Source organism: Castor canadensis, chromosome 6 (assembly GCF_047511655.1).
Source record: "Castor canadensis chromosome 6, mCasCan1.hap1v2, whole genome shotgun sequence".
NCBI lineage: Eukaryota > Metazoa > Chordata > Mammalia > Rodentia > Castoridae > Castor > Castor canadensis.
In genome coordinates, this window is record NC_133391.1 from 37,107,131 (window position 1) to 37,126,841 (window position 19,711).

Consider the following 19,711-nt stretch of genomic DNA (forward strand, 5'->3'; position numbering starts at 1 on the left):
GTATCAGGTCAGTTTCAGGGTTCTGCCCTCCTTGCTGTCCCCAGGGAAAGGTGTGGGGTAGTATCTCGGGTGTTTGGGGAGTGGAAGATACAGGGGTGTAGGGATGATGGGCAGGTTTACTGCCATCAGAACCGCTGGACTAGGGGAGGTCCTGGGTTTTATGCTCCCCTGCCTGAGTTCCAGGCAGTCAGCGCTGGCTAGGGAAGGGCTGGCGGGTCACACGCTACTCCTCCCGGCTCCGCATTCTGTCTTGGACCCGAAAGGTCCTGGGCTCAGCCTCCAATTGGGGCCTTTCCTTGGTAAACCCTGCCCGCCCCCCTGACCTCTGCCTTCCTGCCGCGCTCTTTGATTGGTCGCTCGAGTTGCGCTGGTACCTCATTGGCTCTTCTTGCTCACCCTCCATCCCTGCTGCTGCATCGGTCTCCATCTCCCCCAGCAGAAGGCGCAGCCATGAATCCGTTATTCGGTCCCAACCTCTTCCTCTTACAGCAGGAGCAGCAGGGCCTGACTGGGCCACTGGACCCCTTGGGAGGCGACCACTTCGCAGGGGGAGGGGACTTGCCCCCGGCGCCACTCGCCCCTGTCGGCCCCGCTGCCTACTCGCCGCCAGGGCCCGGCCCGGCGCCCCCTGCCGCCATGGCACTTCGCAACGACCTGGGCTCTAACATCAACGTGCTCAAGACCCTGAACCTCCGGTTCCGCTGCTTCTTGGCTAAGGTGCACGAACTGGAGCGCCGGAACCGGCTGCTGGAAAAGCAGCTGCAGCAGGCGCTGGAGGAGGGTAAGCAGGGCCCGCGGGGCCTGACTCGCCGCGACCAGGCCGTGCAGACCGGCTTCGTCAGCCCCATCCGGCCCCTGGGGCTGCCCTTGGGCACCCGCCCGGCTGCCGTCTGTCCCCCGTCGGCGCGGGTGCTGGGCTCGTCTGCTCGCTCGCCCGCTGGCCCCCTCGCGCCCTCCGCGGCCGGCCACTCGTCCTCCACCTCCACCTCCACCGCCTTGTCTTCGTCGGCCCGCTTCATGCCTGGCACCATCTGGTCCTTCTCGCAAGCACGCCGATTCGGGCCAGGACTGGAGCCCACGTTGGTGCAAGGACCTGGCCTGTCGTGGGTGCACCCTGACGGGGTGGGTGTCCAGATCGACACCATCACTCCCGAGATTCGTGCGCTCTACAACGTGCTGGCCAAAGTGAAGCGGGAGCGGGACGAGTACAAGCGGAGGTAGGGACCAGGAAGGTTGAAACAGGGCTCAGTGACATTCTGCACATAAAGTGGGGGCGGGTGTCGGGAATTGGTGTGGGGTTCCCAGGTGAGGGCAGTGGGGACCCGGGAATAACAGTGAGTAAAGTTCCTGATGTGTAATGAGGAGCTCAGAAAAGATTGGATGCTGAGGGCCTAAATCCACAAAGAATGCAGACGTCAAACTCGTGACAGAAAACACCCAAGTCACTGGGGAATTTATACTTTCCTTCTGGCATTTCTGTCTCCCGCAAACTGCAGTGTTCCATTGAAGGTGCCAACTGTGGGGGTTTTGTGAGGTGTGAAAGAGACCAATGGTATTATATCGGGAGTCCTAATTGTTATAGTCTCAATCCTTAAGGTGTTTTTTAGGACCTAAGTTCCAACACTGATCAAAAGTAGGAGGCAAGGGATAAAGCTTTAACTTGGAGGCTAAATTAAGTGAAAATGGAAGGTGGTAGTGAGGGGCTGCACCCTGCGTTGGATGGTCCTGTTACTGCCCAGAGTTTCCCCAAGGAATGTCCACAGAAGCCAGGTACTCAATCTGGTTCCCTACAGAAGGCTCCAGGACCTTAAGGCATTGCATGAAGTCAAAGAAACAGTGAAGAAAGAGTAAAGGGAATTCTGTACGGCAAGGGAAAGGGACTGATAATTTGTCATAGGACTGGTGGGGGTACTCTGAGCCAGCAAAGGGATGGAGTAGGAAAAAGTTGGGAATTTGGACACAGCCTAACGCTGTAAGCAGCCGAATGTCAACCCAGTGTGTTCTGAGGATGAAGTTTGGCTTTCTGAGAACCCTTATCCCAGTTGGATAGTAGAGGGTGTGAGGCGAATGAATGTGATACTAGAGTGCTGCTGTATACCAAGTGGATTCCTTAAATGGTTGGTAACCAGGCCGATACAACAGGAGCAGGGGCACAGGCAGCACTCTGTAGACTGACCTGGCCATGGTTGAGGAGTAAGGAGATGACAGTCAAAGGGATGCCTAAGTTTGGGCCTCCAGCCTCCCCTCAGCTACTGTGACCCCTTGTGGTCTGGCCTGGGACTACTATTGCAGCCCAGTGTAGCAAGGATTGGTGTCTGGCTAGCAGTGGGTGAGGATTGGCTGGATTCTCTAGGAAGGTACTTTGGTGGGTCTGGGGATGACCTTCAGGGATCAGTAACCTACTAGACTCTCTTGGTTGTGGTGCATGTTATAATTGTCCTTGAGGGTTTCAGTTGTCTCTAAGCCATTATCTGGGTGCCACCCAGAGCTAGCCTGCCCCTGCAGGAGTTAACACAGTCAGTAGTGGAACATAGACAGTTCTATGGAATTCATCCATAGCCACAGAAACAACTGCTCTTCTCAGGGCTTTTTTTTTTTTTCTCCTCCCCACTGAAAGGATGTTTGTCCTTGGTTCAGCTGTCCAGGGCAGCAAAGAGTTATTCCTTGGGGATTGATTAGCTCATCGCTCTGCAGTATACTGCTGTGCAGAGGGCCTGTGGCTGGAGTCTTACCGTATGTGGCACTGGCAGTACTTATTCTTCCACCCCAGATCCCCTGTCCTCCTCCTGGTCTCTTTATAGTAACACTGTGCCTCCCGTGTTTAGGCCGGAAGACATGGGGGTGGCTTGAGTACCAAACTGGGAAGGAGCTGAGACCTCCTGGGTTCTATTTTCAGCCCCCCTGCCTGGTGTGACCTTTTCCTGGGTCTCAGTTTTTCCAGTACAGTAATGGACCCTGCAATCTGTCTTCAGCCCAGGGATGCAGAAGAGGCATTTCGTAAATGCAGAACACACAGAGATTGCTCAAATTCTACTCACATTAAGGGAAAAAGAGCCAATGTGAATGGTGGTCATAATGAACCTGTTTGTGTGAAAGTCTGGCTGGAGCACGAATAGAATCCTAGTGAGCTCCTAGATGGTTCCTTTTTAGATTTTCCTTACTCTGTAAGAGTTTATAATCTTCATCTTTAATTAACTTCCTATGTTTCCACCTGAATTTGTTGAGTTCACTGTCAAATAGTACTTCCTGTCCTCCCTAATGTATCTTGTCTAGGATTATGAGTCCCTGTCCGTCTTGTTGGCTTCCTCCAGGGACCCATGGAGTTCAGACACATAGGGTACCATATCCCATGCCTTCATGGTGCAGATGAAGAAACCAAGGCCCAGAAAAGATAAATGTCTTATCTAAGAGAATGTATAGCCAGATGGTAGTACTAGGGCCCTTCAGTGCCAGAGCAAAAGGAGAATGACATGAGGGGGGCTGGCAGGGAAGGGGACAGGGAATGAGGAAGGACAGGAGCTAGGATGCTTGGTGAGCCTTCAGGGTGGTGTCCAGGCTGGCGGTTTGTCTGTCAGTGTAAGTGGGAGGGACCAGGAGGGGGAATGATGGCAGGAGTTATTATTAGGAATACCGCAGTGTGGCTGTGAAGAACACAGGAGAGCAAGGAGACAGGGGACCAAGGAGGATGAGGATGGAGGGAAGGGGCAGAAAGGGCTTCCTCCTGGCTGCAGAGACTTCTCTGGGATTCTAGCATCCTTGCTGTCCTCTGCACATCCCCTCTGTTCTCAGTCTGAAAGAAGCCTCTGAAGACCAGGCCAAGAGCCACTGAACTTACATGGACAGGGTTTGAGACGTGCTGCCATTTCAGCCAACCCTGGGGGTCCTGAACTGACAGGGCCAAGTTCTAGGCATTACTGGCCCTGCTTCCATCTCTATGATGGAATGGAGCATGCACCCAGCCTAGAATAATGCCCTGTGTGCCTTGCCCTGTGGCCAAGAATGTCTCTCAGGTTCCCCATGGTCTTTGTCTCTGAATTCTGGATCAGGAGGTTTGGCCCCGGCTCTCATTCCCCTTCAGCAAGGCACCTTGTCATGCTCTGGTTCCCTCCCTTGGGGTGGAGGTGCTTAGTAATCCCTGACCCCTGATGGCCAGCCCTTCGCCTCTGTGGTTCACATCGAGGGGCTCTGGGCAGGGGCAAGACTGTGAGTGTGCCCCACCAGGCCTCTCAGCAGCTCTTGATCTGGCCTGTGTCCTGCAGATGCTTTCCCAAGGTTAAATGATTCCCAGGAGGCAGGGCAGCAGGCTAACGAGCTCTGTTCTGGTGCGGGCAGGAGGCGGGAGACCGGATCTGTGCCACTGAAGGTGGGACACTGGGCCGGGTGGGCCTGATGGTCTGGGATAGGCAGGAGGTGGGGGATGAGGCCAGCCAGACAGCTGGTGGAGTTGGGGCCCCAGCGGGGATGGGCATTGCAGATGACCAGGGCGACAGCAGTTGTTCTTAAATATAGTTCCTGATACATGGCCTGGAGGTTCCAGGCAGCCAGCTGGTGAACTTGACCCTTGCCAGGAAGGTTGAGCTGCCTGACAGCTGCAGCTAGCCACATGTTCCTGTTGGAGGCAAATCCCCATCTAGGGAGCCAGACGTGGGAACTGATGCCCAAGCCAGAGACAGGGGGCTGTTAGGAGCAAGAGGGACTCTGGACCTATGTTCTCTTCCTCTTCCCAATGTCTGTCAGGTGGGAAGAGGAATACACGGTGCGGATACAGCTGCAAGAGCGAGTGAATGAGCTCCAGGAGGTGAGGGTGGCCCCCCCACTGGCCCCTTGCCCTGTGCCATCTCCCTGCCCCTTCTTGTCATGTTTACCTTCTTTCCGCATTGGCAGTGCCCTAATGTCAAGATTTTCTCCTGACTATAGGAAGCACAGGAGGCTGATGCCTGCCAAGAGGAGCTAGCCATGAAGGTGGAGCAGTTGAAAGCTGAGCTGGTGGTCTTCAAGGGGCTCATGAGCAATGTGAGTTCAGCCCTTGGGGGCCTCATGTAGTTTGGACCAGGAAGCCAGCCTTGCTGCTTCTGGCCTGTTGCTGTCCTGTCTGCTGCTCTTTCTCTTACTTTGCCATTCTGGTTTTTTTTTTTTTTTTTTGGTTTTGCTTTTCTTCCCCTGGTCACCTTCTTAATTCACTAGACAAAGAAGGAACAAAAGGCTCACGAATGTCACAGAGGCAATAGAGCCTTGCCATTTCCAGAGGGTGTTAGGAGGGGCATAGCTCTAGAGGCAGCTATGTAGGTTCAGGTGCTGGCTCTGTGGCTTGTTAATGTGGCCTTCAGCCAATTCCTCACCACTGAGTCCTCCTCAGCCTCCCTTTGGAATGGGGAAAATAAAGGTGTGTACTTTGCAGGGTTATCCTGAAGATTATAGTGTACTTGGACAGTGTCTGGCATGTGCTTAGTGCTAAGCAAATGCCAGCTGTTGTCACTACTATTCCAGTGCTTTCTCTAGTCTTACAACTCCCAGTGGTCTCTTTTGTCTCTGAGAACACAAGTTCCAGGGGAGTAAGGACTGCTGTTGGTATGAGGGAGGCCCTGGGCTTGCCCTGGCTAGGGTGCCAGCTCATAAGCAGCCTAATGGATTTTCAGAGTGTTTCCATCCCTGGGAAAAGGGATGTTCCCTAGTGGTTTGGAGACTTCATGCAGGAGGTAAGAGCAGTGACAAACAAGAAGGATGGTTACTTTGCCTGAAGTACTGGGCAGCTGCCCACTCTTCCCTGTGCATGTTTCTGGCAGAACCTGTCAGAACTGGACACCAAGATCCAGGAAAAGGCCATGAAGGTGGATATGGACATCTGCCGCCGCATCGACATCACGGCCAAGCTGTGTGATGTGGCTCAGCAGCGCAACTGTGAGGACATGATCCAGATGTTCCAGGTGAGAAGCCTGGCTGTCCTCAGCTTTCAGGGGAGGCTGGGGCAGGCAGAGAAGCTTCCATGGTGGCTGGCCTGGAGCATAGGCCCTGCCCCCCGCTCCCTTCTTGGGGGACCTTATCTGGCCCCTGGGGCCCTTGGTGGGACTAGGCTGGGAGGCAAAGAACAACCTCAGGAGAGAATTTTAGAAGCTGTTTCTAACGCCATCTCCCCCTCTCCCCCCTCCTCTGTCTGCTTCTCTCCTCTCTCTTCCTTTCATCTTCTCTCTTGCTACTCCATAGAAGAAGCTGGTTAGTTTGATCTCACGCAAGCTTATTAATGTCCCAGTCCCAGTCTAAACCACCAGGCTGGGCTCTTCAGCACAGATATCTTCTATCCTTTCAGTTTTCCTTGCTCTTCCCCATTTTTAATCTCCTTTTCTCTTTATTTCATTTCTTCCTCTCCCTTCTCCCTCTGGCCTTCCAGATCTGGATGGGATTCAAGCTCTCCTTTGTAAACACGAAACCCTCATCCTCCTTACAGCCTAAAACTTTGTTTTTAGTTGAGTCTTTTTTATCAGGGAGACTTTTATTTATTTATTTTTGGAAAGCAATTCCTCTTTAGCCATTAGACACATCTTAATGTGGTCATAACGAGCCATTTCTCCCCTTATCTTACTGCTCTATTTTCTCCATTTCTTCCTTCTCAGTCTGCAGCCCCGCTCATCTGTGTGTGTCTGCCTGTCTCTTGGTGACTCTGTGTGTTTCTGTTCCTGTCATGTAACTGTGTCTTTTCTGTCTGCCCCACCCTTCCTGCTGGATTTTGCTTCCCCACTCCCACCCTGCCGGCCTCCCCGCCTCCCCCACCGCCCTCTCTCCTCATGCACCCGGCCTCGTCTCTGTAGTCTCTGCACTTGTTTCCCATTAAGGTCCCGTCCATGGGGGGGCGGAAGCGGGAGCGCAAGGCTGCCCTGGAGGAGGATTCCTCCCTGTCGGAGAGTGATGGGCCCCGCCAGCCTGAGGGGGACGAGGAGGAGAGCACAGCCCTCAGCATCAACGAGGAGATGCAGCGCATGCTCAGCCAGCTGTGAGTCCCACAGGCCCGTCCCAGCTGCCCGCACCAGACCTGTCCCTGTCCCCGAGGCCGGAGCTCCCCCAGTCCCCTCCCCGACAGAGGCCCCAGTGCCCTTACACACGGGTTCCGTCTCTAGGAGGGAGTATGATTTTGAGGACGACTGTGACAGCCTGACTTGGGAGGAGACTGAGGAGACCCTGCTGCTTTGGGAGGATTTCTCAGGCTATGCCATGGCAGCCGCAGAGGCCCAGGGAGAGGTAACCTCCCCTCCTGGCCTCAGGCCCCTTTGGCTCTGCCTCTCCAGCCTGCCATCTGTCTGCCTCCCCTCCCCTCACTCCTTGCTCTGTACCCCCAGTGTGGCCTTCATCCTTCCCTTGCGTCTGCCCCTTTTTCCTTTTCTTTTCTCCAGTTCTTCTAACCTGACTTTTCTCTCTCTCCCCATCTTGGCCCTGTGTTATGCTCCCATCCTGTCCCTTCCTGGTTGGCCTCCCCTTGCTTCCCTTTCTCCTCCAGCAGCAAGAAGACAGTCTGGAGAAGGTGATTAAAGATACCGAGTCCTTGTTTAAAACCCGGGAGAAGGAATATCAGGAAACCATTGACCAGATAGAGGTAAGGGCATGTACTTGAGCCAAGAGACCCATCCCCAGTGGTACAAGCCAGGCTATAGGTACAGCACTCTCCTGATGCTGGAGCCTAGGGACTAGGGCCTCCCCTCTCTGTTTCCAGGAGGAGTGACCCTCAAGCTGGGGTACCTCTGGAGGGTCTTCGAGACCTCAGTCTCTGGAAGCAGATGTAGGTTCAGATCTTGGCTGAGTCACTTATCACCATCTTCTTTGAACAAGTTACTTATTCTCTCTGAGTCTGTTTCTTCTTGTGATGTTAATTTGAGACGGTGTTACCTTGTAGCCAAGGCTGGCCTGGAGCTAGTGATGCTCCAGCCTCAGCCTTCCGAGTGCTAAGATTACAGGCATGCACAATCACACCTAGCTTTGAGCCTGTTTCTTTATTTGTCAAATGAGGATTTGAGTAACCACTCCCATCCCCACACCCTCCAGGGTTGGGAGGAAGATCAAATGAAGTAAGATACATGTGGAGCTTTGGCAGGATCTGGTTCATAGTGAGTGTACCATAGTAGGCATTGTTTGTTACCTTGAATGCTGGTAGTTCTGTAGCCCTCAGAGAGGGATTTCCTACCTTCTCAGCTCAGCCTTGGAGCTCATAGAGAATCTCCTTCTTCATTCCTGAGCCTTGGGCAGCCTTTTAGAAATGGCAGGTGGACTATAGGCCCTCAGGTGCTACAAGAAAGATTGATGGAGCTGCAGAATGGAGTTGCCATAGGAGGAGAAGTGAATGGAACATGTGTGCATGTCCTGCAGCTCTTGCCATGACCCTGATGTGGGGGTGAGGCAGCAGACCTCTGACTTGCGGCTTTCCCCAGGCCCACACAGCAGATTCCTACTCTTATTGCACTCATTTTGCCTCATTTTAAGAAGGAAGTTAAAAAGTGGTTTTTCTACATACACATTCTTCTAACATATATCAGATGGTCCTGTTCCTCTAAGTTAAACCAGTTCTTTTGGTTTTTAGCCCAGGCAGACAAATGGTAAGTTTCAGAGGCACACCAGAGTTCTGCTACTAGCTAAGGCCACACATGGCAGGGAGAACTGATCTCCATTTTTCAGTGTACAACTGTGTTGCTGTCTGGTCCCTCTCCAAGCTATTCCTATCTCTTAAGGTTCGGTGTTTGCACTGTACCTTCAACCAGGTAACGATCTGGAGCTGCTGTCTCTGTTAGGCTGGTCCCCTGACCAGAAGTGCCTCGTTGAGAACATGGCCTGGTGAGAAAGAAAAGGACATCCCCATGGGAAGTGTGCCTTTGAAGCTGTTTGCAAATCGTCTGACTTCTCCCCTCTCCTGGCAGAATGACATGAGGGGCAAGCTGGGGGTGCTGACTTGGTGGCTCTGGTTGCAGGGCTGCTCCGAGGGATCCACTTGGAGCACTGAAGACACCTTTATGCTTGTGACTGTCCATCTATCAGGGTCACGGGGAGAGGCAAGGACCAGTCCCCATTATTGGTTGGTAAAGCCGAGGCCCAGAGTGCAGGGTGGGAGGGAGTTTTCTTCTGAACCCCCTCAACACACCCCCCAGCCTCTCTCCATCTCTCATCCTTACAACCCTACTCCTCTGGTCACCACACACAGTCTGGAGTTTTCAAGGTAGGCTGAGAAAGATGTCCCCTAACCTGGACATCCTCTGCTTGCCTCATCCCTGCCTGAAATGTGTATGTTTAAGGCACTGCCACTGCTGGCAGTACTAGCCTTGTATTTTGATAAAACATTTTTTGCTTCACTTCCTTCTTCCCTTTCCCCCTGAAAAGTGGATCTAGCCCTCTCCCCTGTGGCTTTCCCCAGGAGGAGTAACAGGTCAAGGGGATGAGGTGGCAGCTGATTGGAGAGCTGACAGCCTCATGTGTGCCTCTCTTGGTGCTGTGGGAACAAATGTGCCCTTCCAGCAATCCTCACGAGGGTGTTTGGCCCACCCAGCCACCCTCTCACCCTGAATGCCAGTGTCCTGGCTGTCCTTTTTGTCTGGTCGTGTGACCCATTTCCTTCTTCCTCCCAGTTCCCATCCTCTTTCTGTCCAGCTTGGATTTGTTATGGGTGGCTTCCTTTCTGTCCCAGGCACATTCTTCATGGGCACTTTCCTCCCTTTTCTCTTTGCTCTTAGGCAGTCAAGCAAATCACTTCCCAGCAGTTTGATTCCGGTCCCTCAGGCCCCTGGCCTTTGTACCCAAAACAAAGAGAGGTAGCAGATTGTCTCTGACCCAGATATTTTTCTGCCTCAGCCTCGCTTCTCACTCTGCTTCAGTCTTCTGGCTGCAGAGTTGGGCTCTGGGAGGGAAGCTGTCTTCCAACTGATTTTGAGCCCCTTCATTTTTCCACACACAAGATTTACAAAGTTGGGAGGATACATCTTGTAATCAGTAGGCCATTCAGTGTGGCAGTCTTTTTTTTTTTTGGCAGTACTGGGATTTGAACTTAATTTCATGCTTACTAGGCAGGTCTCCAGCCCATCTTTCTTTTAGTATCTGGAAATGACTTACATTTCCAGTGAGAAAATAAAGTAGGAAGGAAGAAATGGTAAGAGAATTGAGCCTCTTAATAGTGCAACAAGTTTTTTTCCTATTGCCATGAGTCTTTAGATATTTTATAGTTAATTAGTTCCCATCAAGGGAGTGGTAGGCCTGCAGAGATGAATAAGATCCTCTGCCCACCCTCAAAGGAGCTCACAAGTTAGGGAGGCAGACTGGGATCATCATCATACAGAGAAGAAGGAATGAGCTGAGCCCAAGGGATGAGGGAATCCTAGGGAGTGAGCCAGGCAGGCCACAGGCTTAGAGCTCGCTCCATCCTGCCCACACAGTTTAGAACTTGCTCCATCCTGCCAGTGGCACCTGGCTCATCTGATTTCTTTTTAAGTCTGAGCTTTTAACCATGGCTGTATGGGACCCTAGCCAGTAGTGTTCTTGATGTGTTAGCCTCCTGGTTGAAGACGTAGAGGTGCTGCCTCCCCTGCCTGCCCCAGGCCTGCTAACCCTGCTGGCCCTGCCCTGTCCTACCGTAGCTGGAGCTGGCCACAGCCAAGAATGACATGAACCGGCACCTGCATGAGTACATGGAGATGTGCAGTATGAAGCGGGGCCTGGATGTGCAGATGGAGACCTGCCGCCGGCTCATCACCCAGTCGGGAGACCGGTGAGGGCTTTCACTTTCTCTGGTGGCGGCCTCCCAGGGTAGGCAGGAAAGGAGGGGTGGAACAGAGCCCTGTGCTTGCAAGCCTGGACTGTGACTGAGTCACTTCCCTTTTATTCATTTATTTATTTATTTATTTTGGCTGGACTGGGGTTTGAACTTAGGGCCTCATGCTTGCTTTGCTGGTATTCTCCCACTTGAGCCACTCTGCCAAGTGGGAGATTTTTGAGATAGAACTATTTGCTAGAACTATTTGCCTAGGCTGGCCTCAAACCACTGTCCTGATCTCTGTCTCCTGTGTAGCTAGGATTATAGGCATGAACCCTGCCACCGGGTCACTTCTTAATGTGGGGCTGCCCTTGGAGGTCACACATATGTCTGGCTCAGAATAGCAGTTGTCTCTTCCTCTGTGGCAGTTGGATGAAATCTACCAGTGCCCCAACTCTGGGGGCTCCCTGGTTAAAGACGGCTTAAAAACTGGCAAAAAGCAGAAGAGATATGGGGGCTGAGTTTTATCTAAAGTCTAAAAATCTAAAATCTATGATTTTATCTAAAAGTCATGATGCTATGATTTTTGCATTTGACCCTGCATAAATTGTGCACCAATAAACAAAATTTTAAAAAATCATAGAAAGTATTACAGATAAGCCAGGCACAGTGGCTTGGGCCTGTAGTCCCAGCTACTTTGAAGGCAGAAGCAGGATGATCTCTTGAGCCTAGGAGTTTGGGGCCAGTCTGGGCAATATAGTGAGACCGTGCCTCAAAAACAAACAACAACCACCTCCCCAAATTACATATAGACATAAAGCCAGCAGTCCTAGTGTCAGTATAATTAGATTCAGGTGACATCTCTCATGCTGTAATTTCAGACACTTCTGACCTCTAAGCCTCCCAGAGTCCCCAAGATAAACACAGAGACCATTTCCCCCCATCAAGTTGTGTGGGAAGAAAGAATCCTCCCCATCTTCCTTTCCCTGTACCCCCCACCCTGGTGGTCCCCTGCTCTCTCATGTTAATGTACCCATCTGCCAGAGAATAAGGCCCCAGGAAGAGGCACACCCGCCTCATCAGGCTTTCTGCCTGCCCCAAAGTGACAACTGGTGTTTTCTTCTAGAAAGTCTCCTGCTTTCACTGCGGTCCCGCTTAGCGACCCGCCGCCGCAGAGCGAGACTGAGGACTCTGATCGGGATGCCTCATCTGACAACTCCATGAGATAGGGCCCAACTCCTCCTGGGCCTCCTGCATCCCTCCCTGCTGGGAGCTCACTGAGGCAAGGCGGGGCTTGCAGAGGGCATGTCATTTATACCACTGCACCATGGCTGGCTCTGGGGCCTGGGACTCCTCTCTTGGGCTTTCTCCCTCGGTCCTTGACCTCCCCAGGTCTCTGTAGTGTGTGGAGCTAGGTTTGGGCCTATTCTTTCCAGGCAACTCCCAGCACAGTTGGGGCTCTCCTGCCTTCACATGCGGGTGTCTGCTACTTCTCCATCTTTGGGATGCTGCCAGAGTGCTTGTGGCCCCTCACTTCTCCACTGTGTAAGAAACGTGAATGTGGGAACTGCCCTCCGCCCCTGGGGACTATAGCCCACTTACTGTCTTTAATTCTGAGCTGGTGCTAACTGGCCCAGGAACTGGTATGAAGTGGATTCAGCTGGCGTTTTCTAGTGTCTTGTGCAACACACACAACTGGAGGGGGCTTCCCTCCAGCATGGGAAAGGAGGACTGCCCAGGGCGCTCTGTTGGGCTGTCCATGTGCTCCCTGCTGCCTACCTGCTGACTACAGTGTATGTGGCTGCAACCCTTCCTTCAGATAAGTGCCACACATTAAAGGGACCTCCATCTTAAAGGGAAGAAGCTCTTGTCTCCTAGTCAGCGGCTGAATGACAGAAAAAGAAGCTGCTGTGTGTGGGGGGCATGGGCGTGCAGGTGTGCTCAGAGTCTTTGTTTCTTCAAGCTTCAGCTGAAGATGTGCCTCCTCCATCCATCATTCATAAAGCCAACAGGCTAAGATGTCCCTGGCTTGGAAAAGCTTGGAGAAAGCGGGGAGATGCAATTCAGAATACCTCGGTATAGGGGACTATGCTGACATTTCAATGGAATCTTTAATAATAAGAAGCAGCAAGTATTTATTGAGCACTTCTGTGTCACTGTTTTAAGCACTGATATTCACCCTAGAATCCTAACTGAAGAATGTGGTACTGTTTCTGTCACCTCCATCTAACAAATGCACACATGTAGTGTGGGTCACAGGTAACTTGCCCAGCAGCCTCCAACTTGCAGAGCAGGGTCTGGGCCCAGCTCCCCAGCTGCAAGCCGGGCCTGTTGCGTCTTACCTAAGGATACAAATCCCAACACATCCCCATCCAGCTTTCATCCTTACCGGAATTTTCATCTTGTCATTACTACACTGGGTATGCTTTTACATGCCTAGTTTTGCTGGATTTAATCTAATGACCTTAGGAGCTGAGCCCTGTCATAGCCTTATTTTGCAGATACACATCACAAAGGTAAATAACTTCTACAGCCAAGGCAGGCTGGTGGTGCATCCTGCAACCTCAGCACGTGGGAAGCAGAGGCTGTGCCTCCAAACAAAAAACCTACAGAGCTACAAATGCACACTCAGTAATACACTGTGAAGTTGGGCAACCAGTCAAGGCCATACAGCCATGTGCCAAAGCCCCAACTTCCTGTTTCAGTGTCACCCTCCTGACCTGCCAGACAGCAGTTTTCTGATAGGGGAGCCAGGTGAAAGTTCTCCCTGTAGTGAGAAATCTCACGCAGTGGTGGCACTGGCTTTCTGTAGCAACCAGAGGCTCCAAGGGCAGGGCAGATATACCTCTGTGAGGAAGGTGCTCTAACCCTGTATGCCAGCTTCTCTCCCCTCGGCTATAGGATAAACAGGCTTGGCATAGCGAGTGCTACAGTGCTTGCCTAGCATGTCTTAAGTCCTGGGCTCAATCCCCAACACCAGAAAATGAACAAAAACAGAACAAGAGGTGGCTGGGTGCAGTGAACTTTATTGATGGTACTGATGGAAGTAGGGCTGTAAGCTCCTCCCCTTCTTCAGGGGGTCTGGGATGGAAACTGTGAGGAGGGGAGATTCTCAGTGTGTTGGGGGACTTAGTGGGGGCAGGGACTCCCCAGCAGCTGAGGGCCTCTCTCTTCCTCTAGAGTTCTTGCTGGGGTGGGTGGTCCAGGGGCTCTTACTCCTTAGATGCCATGTGGACCATAAGATCCACCACCCTGTTGCTGTAGCCAAATTCGTTGTCATACCTAGGGATGATCAAGAGGGTTAAGTGCTGTTTCCCTGAGCCATCCACCAGAGGGCACCAGACCCTCAGTACTTCTTTAAAAGCCTTGGCACACAACTCCCCCCACAACCACATACCAAGAAATGAGCTTGACAAAGTGATCATTGAGGGCAATGCCAGCCCCAGCATCAAAGGTGGAAGAGTGGGTGTCACTGTTGAAATCGCAGGAGACAACCTGGAGAAGGGACAGGACTAAGTATGGGAACCCAGCTCTGTTCAGTAGGGCTGCAAGAACACCAGACTCCCAGTTCTATAGGTACCTGGTCCTCGGTGTAGCCCAGGATGCCCTTTAGGGGGCCTTCCGATGCCTGCTTCACCACCTTCTTGATGTCATCATATTTGGCCTAGGAAGGCAAAACCAAGATAGATATTCACACTCCAGCCTCACCATCATTACACCAGAGACAAACCCATAGTCCACCAACCCAGACATACTGCTTTCTCCAGGCGGCAGGTCAGATCCACCACTGAAACATTGGGGGTGGGTACACGGAAGGCCATGCCAGTGAGCTTCCTGTAGACAGGAGACTGTCATGTCAGTCCCAGTTGTTCCTGGCCCTCTACCAGCTTTCCCCGCTTCCCCAGCAGCAAAGCCTCACCCATTTAGCTCCGGGATGACCTTGCCCACAGCCTTGGCAGCGCCAGTGGAGGCAGGGATGATGTTTTGGGCAGCCCCACGGCCATCGCGCCACAGTTTACCAGAGGGGCCATCTACAGTCTTCTGGGTGGCAGTGATGGCATGGACTGTGGTCTAAAAAGCAAGGAACAGGGAGTGAGGCACTGCAGGGAACCCACCACAGCACCCCTTATGACCCCCAACCCAGGGAGGTCAAAGGAGAGAAGGATGCAATCCTGGGTGAACAATGAATGAATGATGTTCCATTTCCCATCATTCACATACCATGAGTCCTTCCACGATGCCAAAGTTGTCATGGATGACCTTGGCCAGGGGTGCTAAGCAGTTGGTGGTGCAGGAGGCATTGCTGAAGAGAGGGAAGCAAGTCTGAGGGACTCTTCTACCTTGCAACATTCAGCTCCGCCCACCCAACTTCACAGCCCTCCATTGGTCTCACCTGACGATCTTCAGGGAGTTGTCGTACTTCTCATGGTTCACACCCATCACAAACATGGGGGCATCAGCAGAAGGGGCAGAGATTATGACCCTTTTGGCTCCACCCTTCAAGTGAGCCTGTGCAGGAGAAATGGGTTACACACCCAGGCTGTCTTCCTGGCTACCATATCACCCCCTCATATTTTAGGCTGCACCAAATCCCAGGGGCAAATTGCCCCCATCTTCAGCCTTCCGGCCCCTTACCCCAGCCTTCTCCATGGTAGTGAAGACTCCAGTGGATTCCACGACGTACTCAGCACCAGCATCACCCCATTTGATGTTGGCGGGATCTCGCCTATGAGAGGAACAGAAAAGTGTTCAAGGATGTGAGGTGCCATTTAACAGAGATGGGCACCCCATCTCCCCAAAGCAAGTTTCCCATCCTCCTTCCACTTACTCCTGGAAGATGGAGATGGCCTTCCCATTGATGACAAGCTTCCCGTTCTCAGCCTTCACTGTGCCATTGAACTTGCCATGGGTGGAATCATATTGGAACATGTAGACCTGGGAAACAAGCAAGGTGTCATGGCGCTGCCTTCAGCAGGCTGTGCCTCCCACCACCTGTAGGGGCAGCTCTCACCATGTAGTTGAGGTCAATGAATGGGTCATTGATGGCAACAATATCCACTTTGCCAGAGTTGAAAGCAGCCCTGGTGACCAGGCGCCCAATTCGACCAAATCTAGATGAGAGAAAAATGTAAGGAGGGAGTACAGAACAGGTATGTAAGCAGCTCTGGGCTCACTCACCCTTCCTCCAAAGAGTACAGATGCTCTTGGTATCTCAAATCAGTGGATGCCCAAGACCCTTATATAAAATAGCATCATATTGTGTGTAATCCACACATACCCTCCTGTATACCCTATATCATCCCCAGATTGCTTATGAAACCTAAATGATGCCAACCCATTTCATTTATGTGGGCAGGAAATTCAAGTTCTGTTTTTTGGAACATTCTGGAATTCTTTGTATGGTGGGCTAATCTCCACCTCCAACCCCCCCAACCCCCCGGAAAATCCCAAGAGATCTAATTTGATCTTCCTTGAGCAATCCTGCCAGGCTGGTCTGGCTTTACAGCAGAGCCTTAAAGTGGAGGCTCCTTTCCTGTCCAAGAGGTGATTAGGTCCAAAGACTTGCCCAACCCCCAGTCATCTCAAGTCCTGCAAGAAGTGGCGATGTGGGGCACATTGCCACCCAGTCTGGGCACAAGCCTGACACATGGCATTCATCAACCCCACTACCCATGCTCTGGGAAGGCTTGTTTCTGCCTGGCCCAACTCAGGCCACACCCCCATGGATGGCGAAGACTTGTGCACTCAGCATCACCAAACTCAAAGGGCAGGCACAAAGGTCAGAATTCACTGGACAGGGTCAGTCCATCCCTTAAAAGGGAAAGGGACTGACAAAACCAGTTGGTTTTCAACCCCTTCATTCCAGGATCCTTAATTTGCTAAACTACCTGCCCTTCCTAGCTAAAAATCATGAGTGGGAGCAACAGATGTGAGCGGGAGGAAGGGGGTAGAGGAAAGCAAAAGCCCAGGTCCCCAGCAGCAGAAAGGTCAGGAAGCTAAATTTAACCTCAGATTAGAGTGGAGTGGGGAGATCTGGTTTCTGGAAGATGGAATGGGGAGAAGGGTAGGATTGTGAGGCTCAGACACCTAATCCTCCAGTGACCTTTACAGCCTGACCTATAGGGTTTGGGTCAGTGCTAGGCTGCCATGGGAAGAGCTAGGTGATCCAGTCAGCGAAGGGGCTGCTACCACTAGAGCCATTTTGTGGTGGAAATTTCTTTTCTAACCACTATGACTCAGCTTCCCAGATTTGGCACTAAGCCAGAGCTACCACACCTCTGGAGGTATGGGTTTGGGGGATGTGGGGGGGTGATACACAAAAGGACCCTCCCCATAAATTCACTTCTTAGATTCATCAAGAACTATCTAGAAAAAGCATCTTGAAGGGAAACTGGGCTTGAAGGCTAGATTTTGAGGTCCAGCTCTTTGTAGAGCACGAGTGGCAAAAGCCTTGCTTCACTTGGTTTACCGGATAAAGGACACTCCACCCCGCTGAAGGAGGAGCGGGAGGGTTAGTCACAGGCTAGGAAGGAGGAAGACAGAAGGGCGAAGCAAGGTTTCCTAACGGGGGTTCATTCATTTCCTTCCCCGTTGCAACATGGCGGCCGGTTACCGCAAGGGACAACCCTCAGCTCATGATGCACCAAGCCCTGCATCTCGCATCCCTGTGCACCCGGGAGGAGGAAAGGGGCGGGAGGAGGGGGCGCCCCTAATGACACGTGACCCCACAGGGCGCGAAAAGAAAGAAGCCGCAGCCAAGGGATTAAGGGATGGATCACGAGCGAGAATGGGGGACTATTTGTCTGCAGACTCCTGGCGGCCAGTTACATGAGGCGCAACAGCTGGGGAACAGGGCACGAGGCCCTGCGGACGCCTTAGCCAGGTCCGGGCGCTGCTGACCTTGAGGTCTCCTTGCAGGGTGCCACCACCCCACCCACCTCCCCACGCGACTGCAGAGTCCCCGGGCAGGCCTGACCTACAGACGCAATTCGGTGGCGGCCGGGGCCCCACCCTAGCCCGGCCTCTTACTCACCCGTTCACTCCGACCTTCACCATCGTGTCTTAGGGACGTGGCTGCGGGAAGAGGAAGGTGAGCATCAGTGCGGCCCGAGGGACCCCGGGCGCGGCCGCTGTTCCCTCCCCCCCGCTCCTCCTCGGGCCTCCATTCCCACCGCGCGCCGCATCACGTCCCCTCCTGGCCCGCATTGCGGATCCCCGGCCCGCGCGACCCCGCACCAGCGCCGCCAGACCCGGCCGTGCCCGTCTGCCCCTCCTCCCCCGCTCCGTGTCCGATTGCCCCGAGAGCTGGTGGCGTCCTTTACGTTTTCACCTGGCACAGCAAGAGAAGATGCGGCTATCTGTCGAACGGGGAGGAGCAGAGAGCACCGGAGGTGGCTGCTGGCTCCATTTATAGGAACCGGGGTGAGTGACGCGGTCCCCGCCTCCCGCCTCGCTCGTCCAGTCGCAGCCCAAGGGCTCTGAGGCCTGAGCTACGTGCGCCCGTAAAGCCGCGAGTAGCGGGGCCTCTGTAGCGCTTTTTTTTTTTTTTTGCACCAGCCTCGTTCTTGAAATGTGCACGCACCAAGCGTGTGGACTGGGGACGGAGAGGGGGAGGGGACTGAGATTGGCCCGCTGGAGAGGTGGCCACTGATGATTCCCAGGACAGGAATGAAGGGATGCAGAGGACGTTATCCTTGGTGCGCATCGATGACATCTAAGACCCAGGGATGTTAAAGATGTTGCACGGATGAAACGGGAGGTCCCTGGGGGCTGTTGGGGTGGGAGATTGATGCTGGAGCCTGGGGCGGTTCGCGGTTGCACGCGGCCATCCCGCTCCCTTTTCTTTCAAAGACTGCAAGGAGGGAAAGTTGAGGTTCTCCTCCTCGAGGCTCTTCGGTAGTGACACGGGAACATCTGAAGAAAAGGCCCAGGTGGGGCGCCTCTGCCTCCTGCGGGGGCCCTTCCCAGCCCCCACCTCCTGGCTGGAGGCCGAGGCTGGGGACCTGGGCTGGACACTGGGCAATGGGGGCCTGGAGATGGAGGCAAGGGAGGAGGCCTGAGGGGGAGGTTCCTGCGCGGGACAGAAGGTCGCGATTGTCCTGCAGCCTGGGCAGCCTGTAGACCTGATAATTGGGACAGACAAGCCAGTCCCTGTGTGCACCAGCTGCTCCCCTGGACGGCGAGGGGGGCCCCAGGGAAGGACAGCATCGCTGCTGAGGGCTGGGCAGAGCCGCTCCTGGGAACCTAAGGGCTGCGCCGCCCAGGCTGGAAGACAGAGCTCCTTTCACCCATTGCAGCCCAGGGTGGAGAGCGGGACGTGAGAGCGGAAGTCCCTCCCCATTCTGGGACGTGCGGCCAGGACCAAGGCCCAGGGACGCCCCTTTCCTGGCTATCCTGCGGCATGTTGGGGGAGGGTGAGTCCAGAAGAAGGGAAAAGTGGGAGGCCATGGCCACAGGTCCCCAGTCCCTTTCCACACACAGGAGGGCAGGGAAAGGCCCTTTCCCTCCTAGAGGGGTAGAGAGCATGGGCCAGCATGAAGAAAGACTGGGTTCTGAACTCCTGAAAGGAATGAGGGCTTGGAAAGGGTGGAGGTGGGTGGGCACTGGCCATCAGTGCAGGGCAGGGCAGGGGGATCCTGAGGCCCTTTTGCTGGGCCAGCGTAACCTGAGACCAGCCCCCTGCCCTTCTAGCTGGAAAGCCTGTGGCTAAGTTTAGCCGGCCTGGTGATAACCTTTGCTTAAAAGCTTGGCAAGGAACCTGCAGTGCTGCACCGCACCCAGTCTCTTGCCTTTCTGGGCTTGCCCTTCCAACTTGGACACCACTGGTTCCATGTCTGGCAGCTGGTTGGTGCCTGGGCTTTTCCTGAGCAGTGGGAGCAAGCCAAGTGGGGCCCCAGGATGGTGAGGGGTGCTGGGGAGTCAGCATTCTTTCCTGCTCCCCTCCTGCAAGGGCTCAGCCAAGAGCGTTAACCTTTTCCCTGCTAAGGTCCTTTAGAG

At 53.5% G+C, this 19,711-nt stretch overlaps 2 protein-coding genes across 7 annotated transcripts; one reads left to right on the plus strand and one right to left on the minus strand.

Moving 5' to 3' along the window:
* The first annotated feature begins 371 nt into the window (after positions 1–371).
* On the plus strand, positions 372–13,996 carry Iffo1 (intermediate filament family orphan 1). 6 transcript variants are annotated; one of them, XM_020158265.2, is made up of 10 exons: positions 376–1,217; positions 4,738–4,798; positions 4,918–5,013; positions 5,784–5,924; positions 6,202–6,210; positions 6,804–6,985; positions 7,110–7,230; positions 7,487–7,582; positions 10,599–10,729; positions 11,841–13,996. In XM_020158265.2, the coding sequence occupies exons 1-10, from the start codon at positions 451–453 to the stop codon at positions 11,941–11,943; spliced, it is 1,707 nt and encodes a 568-aa protein (XP_020013854.1). In that variant the 5' UTR covers positions 376–450; the 3' UTR covers positions 11,944–13,996. The 6 variants fall into 6 exon arrangements, with proteins under 6 accessions (XP_073932314.1, XP_073932315.1, XP_073932316.1 ...); XM_020158260.2 differs by lacking the exon at positions 6,202–6,210 and having other exon boundaries at positions 378–1,217; positions 6,828–6,985; XM_020158263.2 differs by lacking the exon at positions 6,202–6,210 and having other exon boundaries at positions 378–1,217; positions 6,828–6,985; positions 7,490–7,582.
* Gapdh (glyceraldehyde-3-phosphate dehydrogenase) lies at positions 13,721–18,164 on the minus strand. The gene is made up of 12 exons (XM_020158266.2): positions 18,045–18,164; positions 17,748–17,788; positions 15,726–15,825; positions 15,543–15,649; positions 15,350–15,440; positions 15,108–15,223; positions 14,936–15,017; positions 14,634–14,785; positions 14,470–14,548; positions 14,295–14,378; positions 14,112–14,209; positions 13,721–13,996 (listed from the first exon to the last, which is right to left on the minus strand). Exons 2-12 carry the CDS (start codon positions 17,768–17,770, stop codon positions 13,927–13,929), a joined length of 1,002 nt encoding a protein of 333 aa, XP_020013855.1. The 5' UTR covers positions 17,771–17,788; positions 18,045–18,164; the 3' UTR covers positions 13,721–13,926.
* Between the last annotated feature and the right edge of the window lie 1,547 nt (positions 18,165–19,711).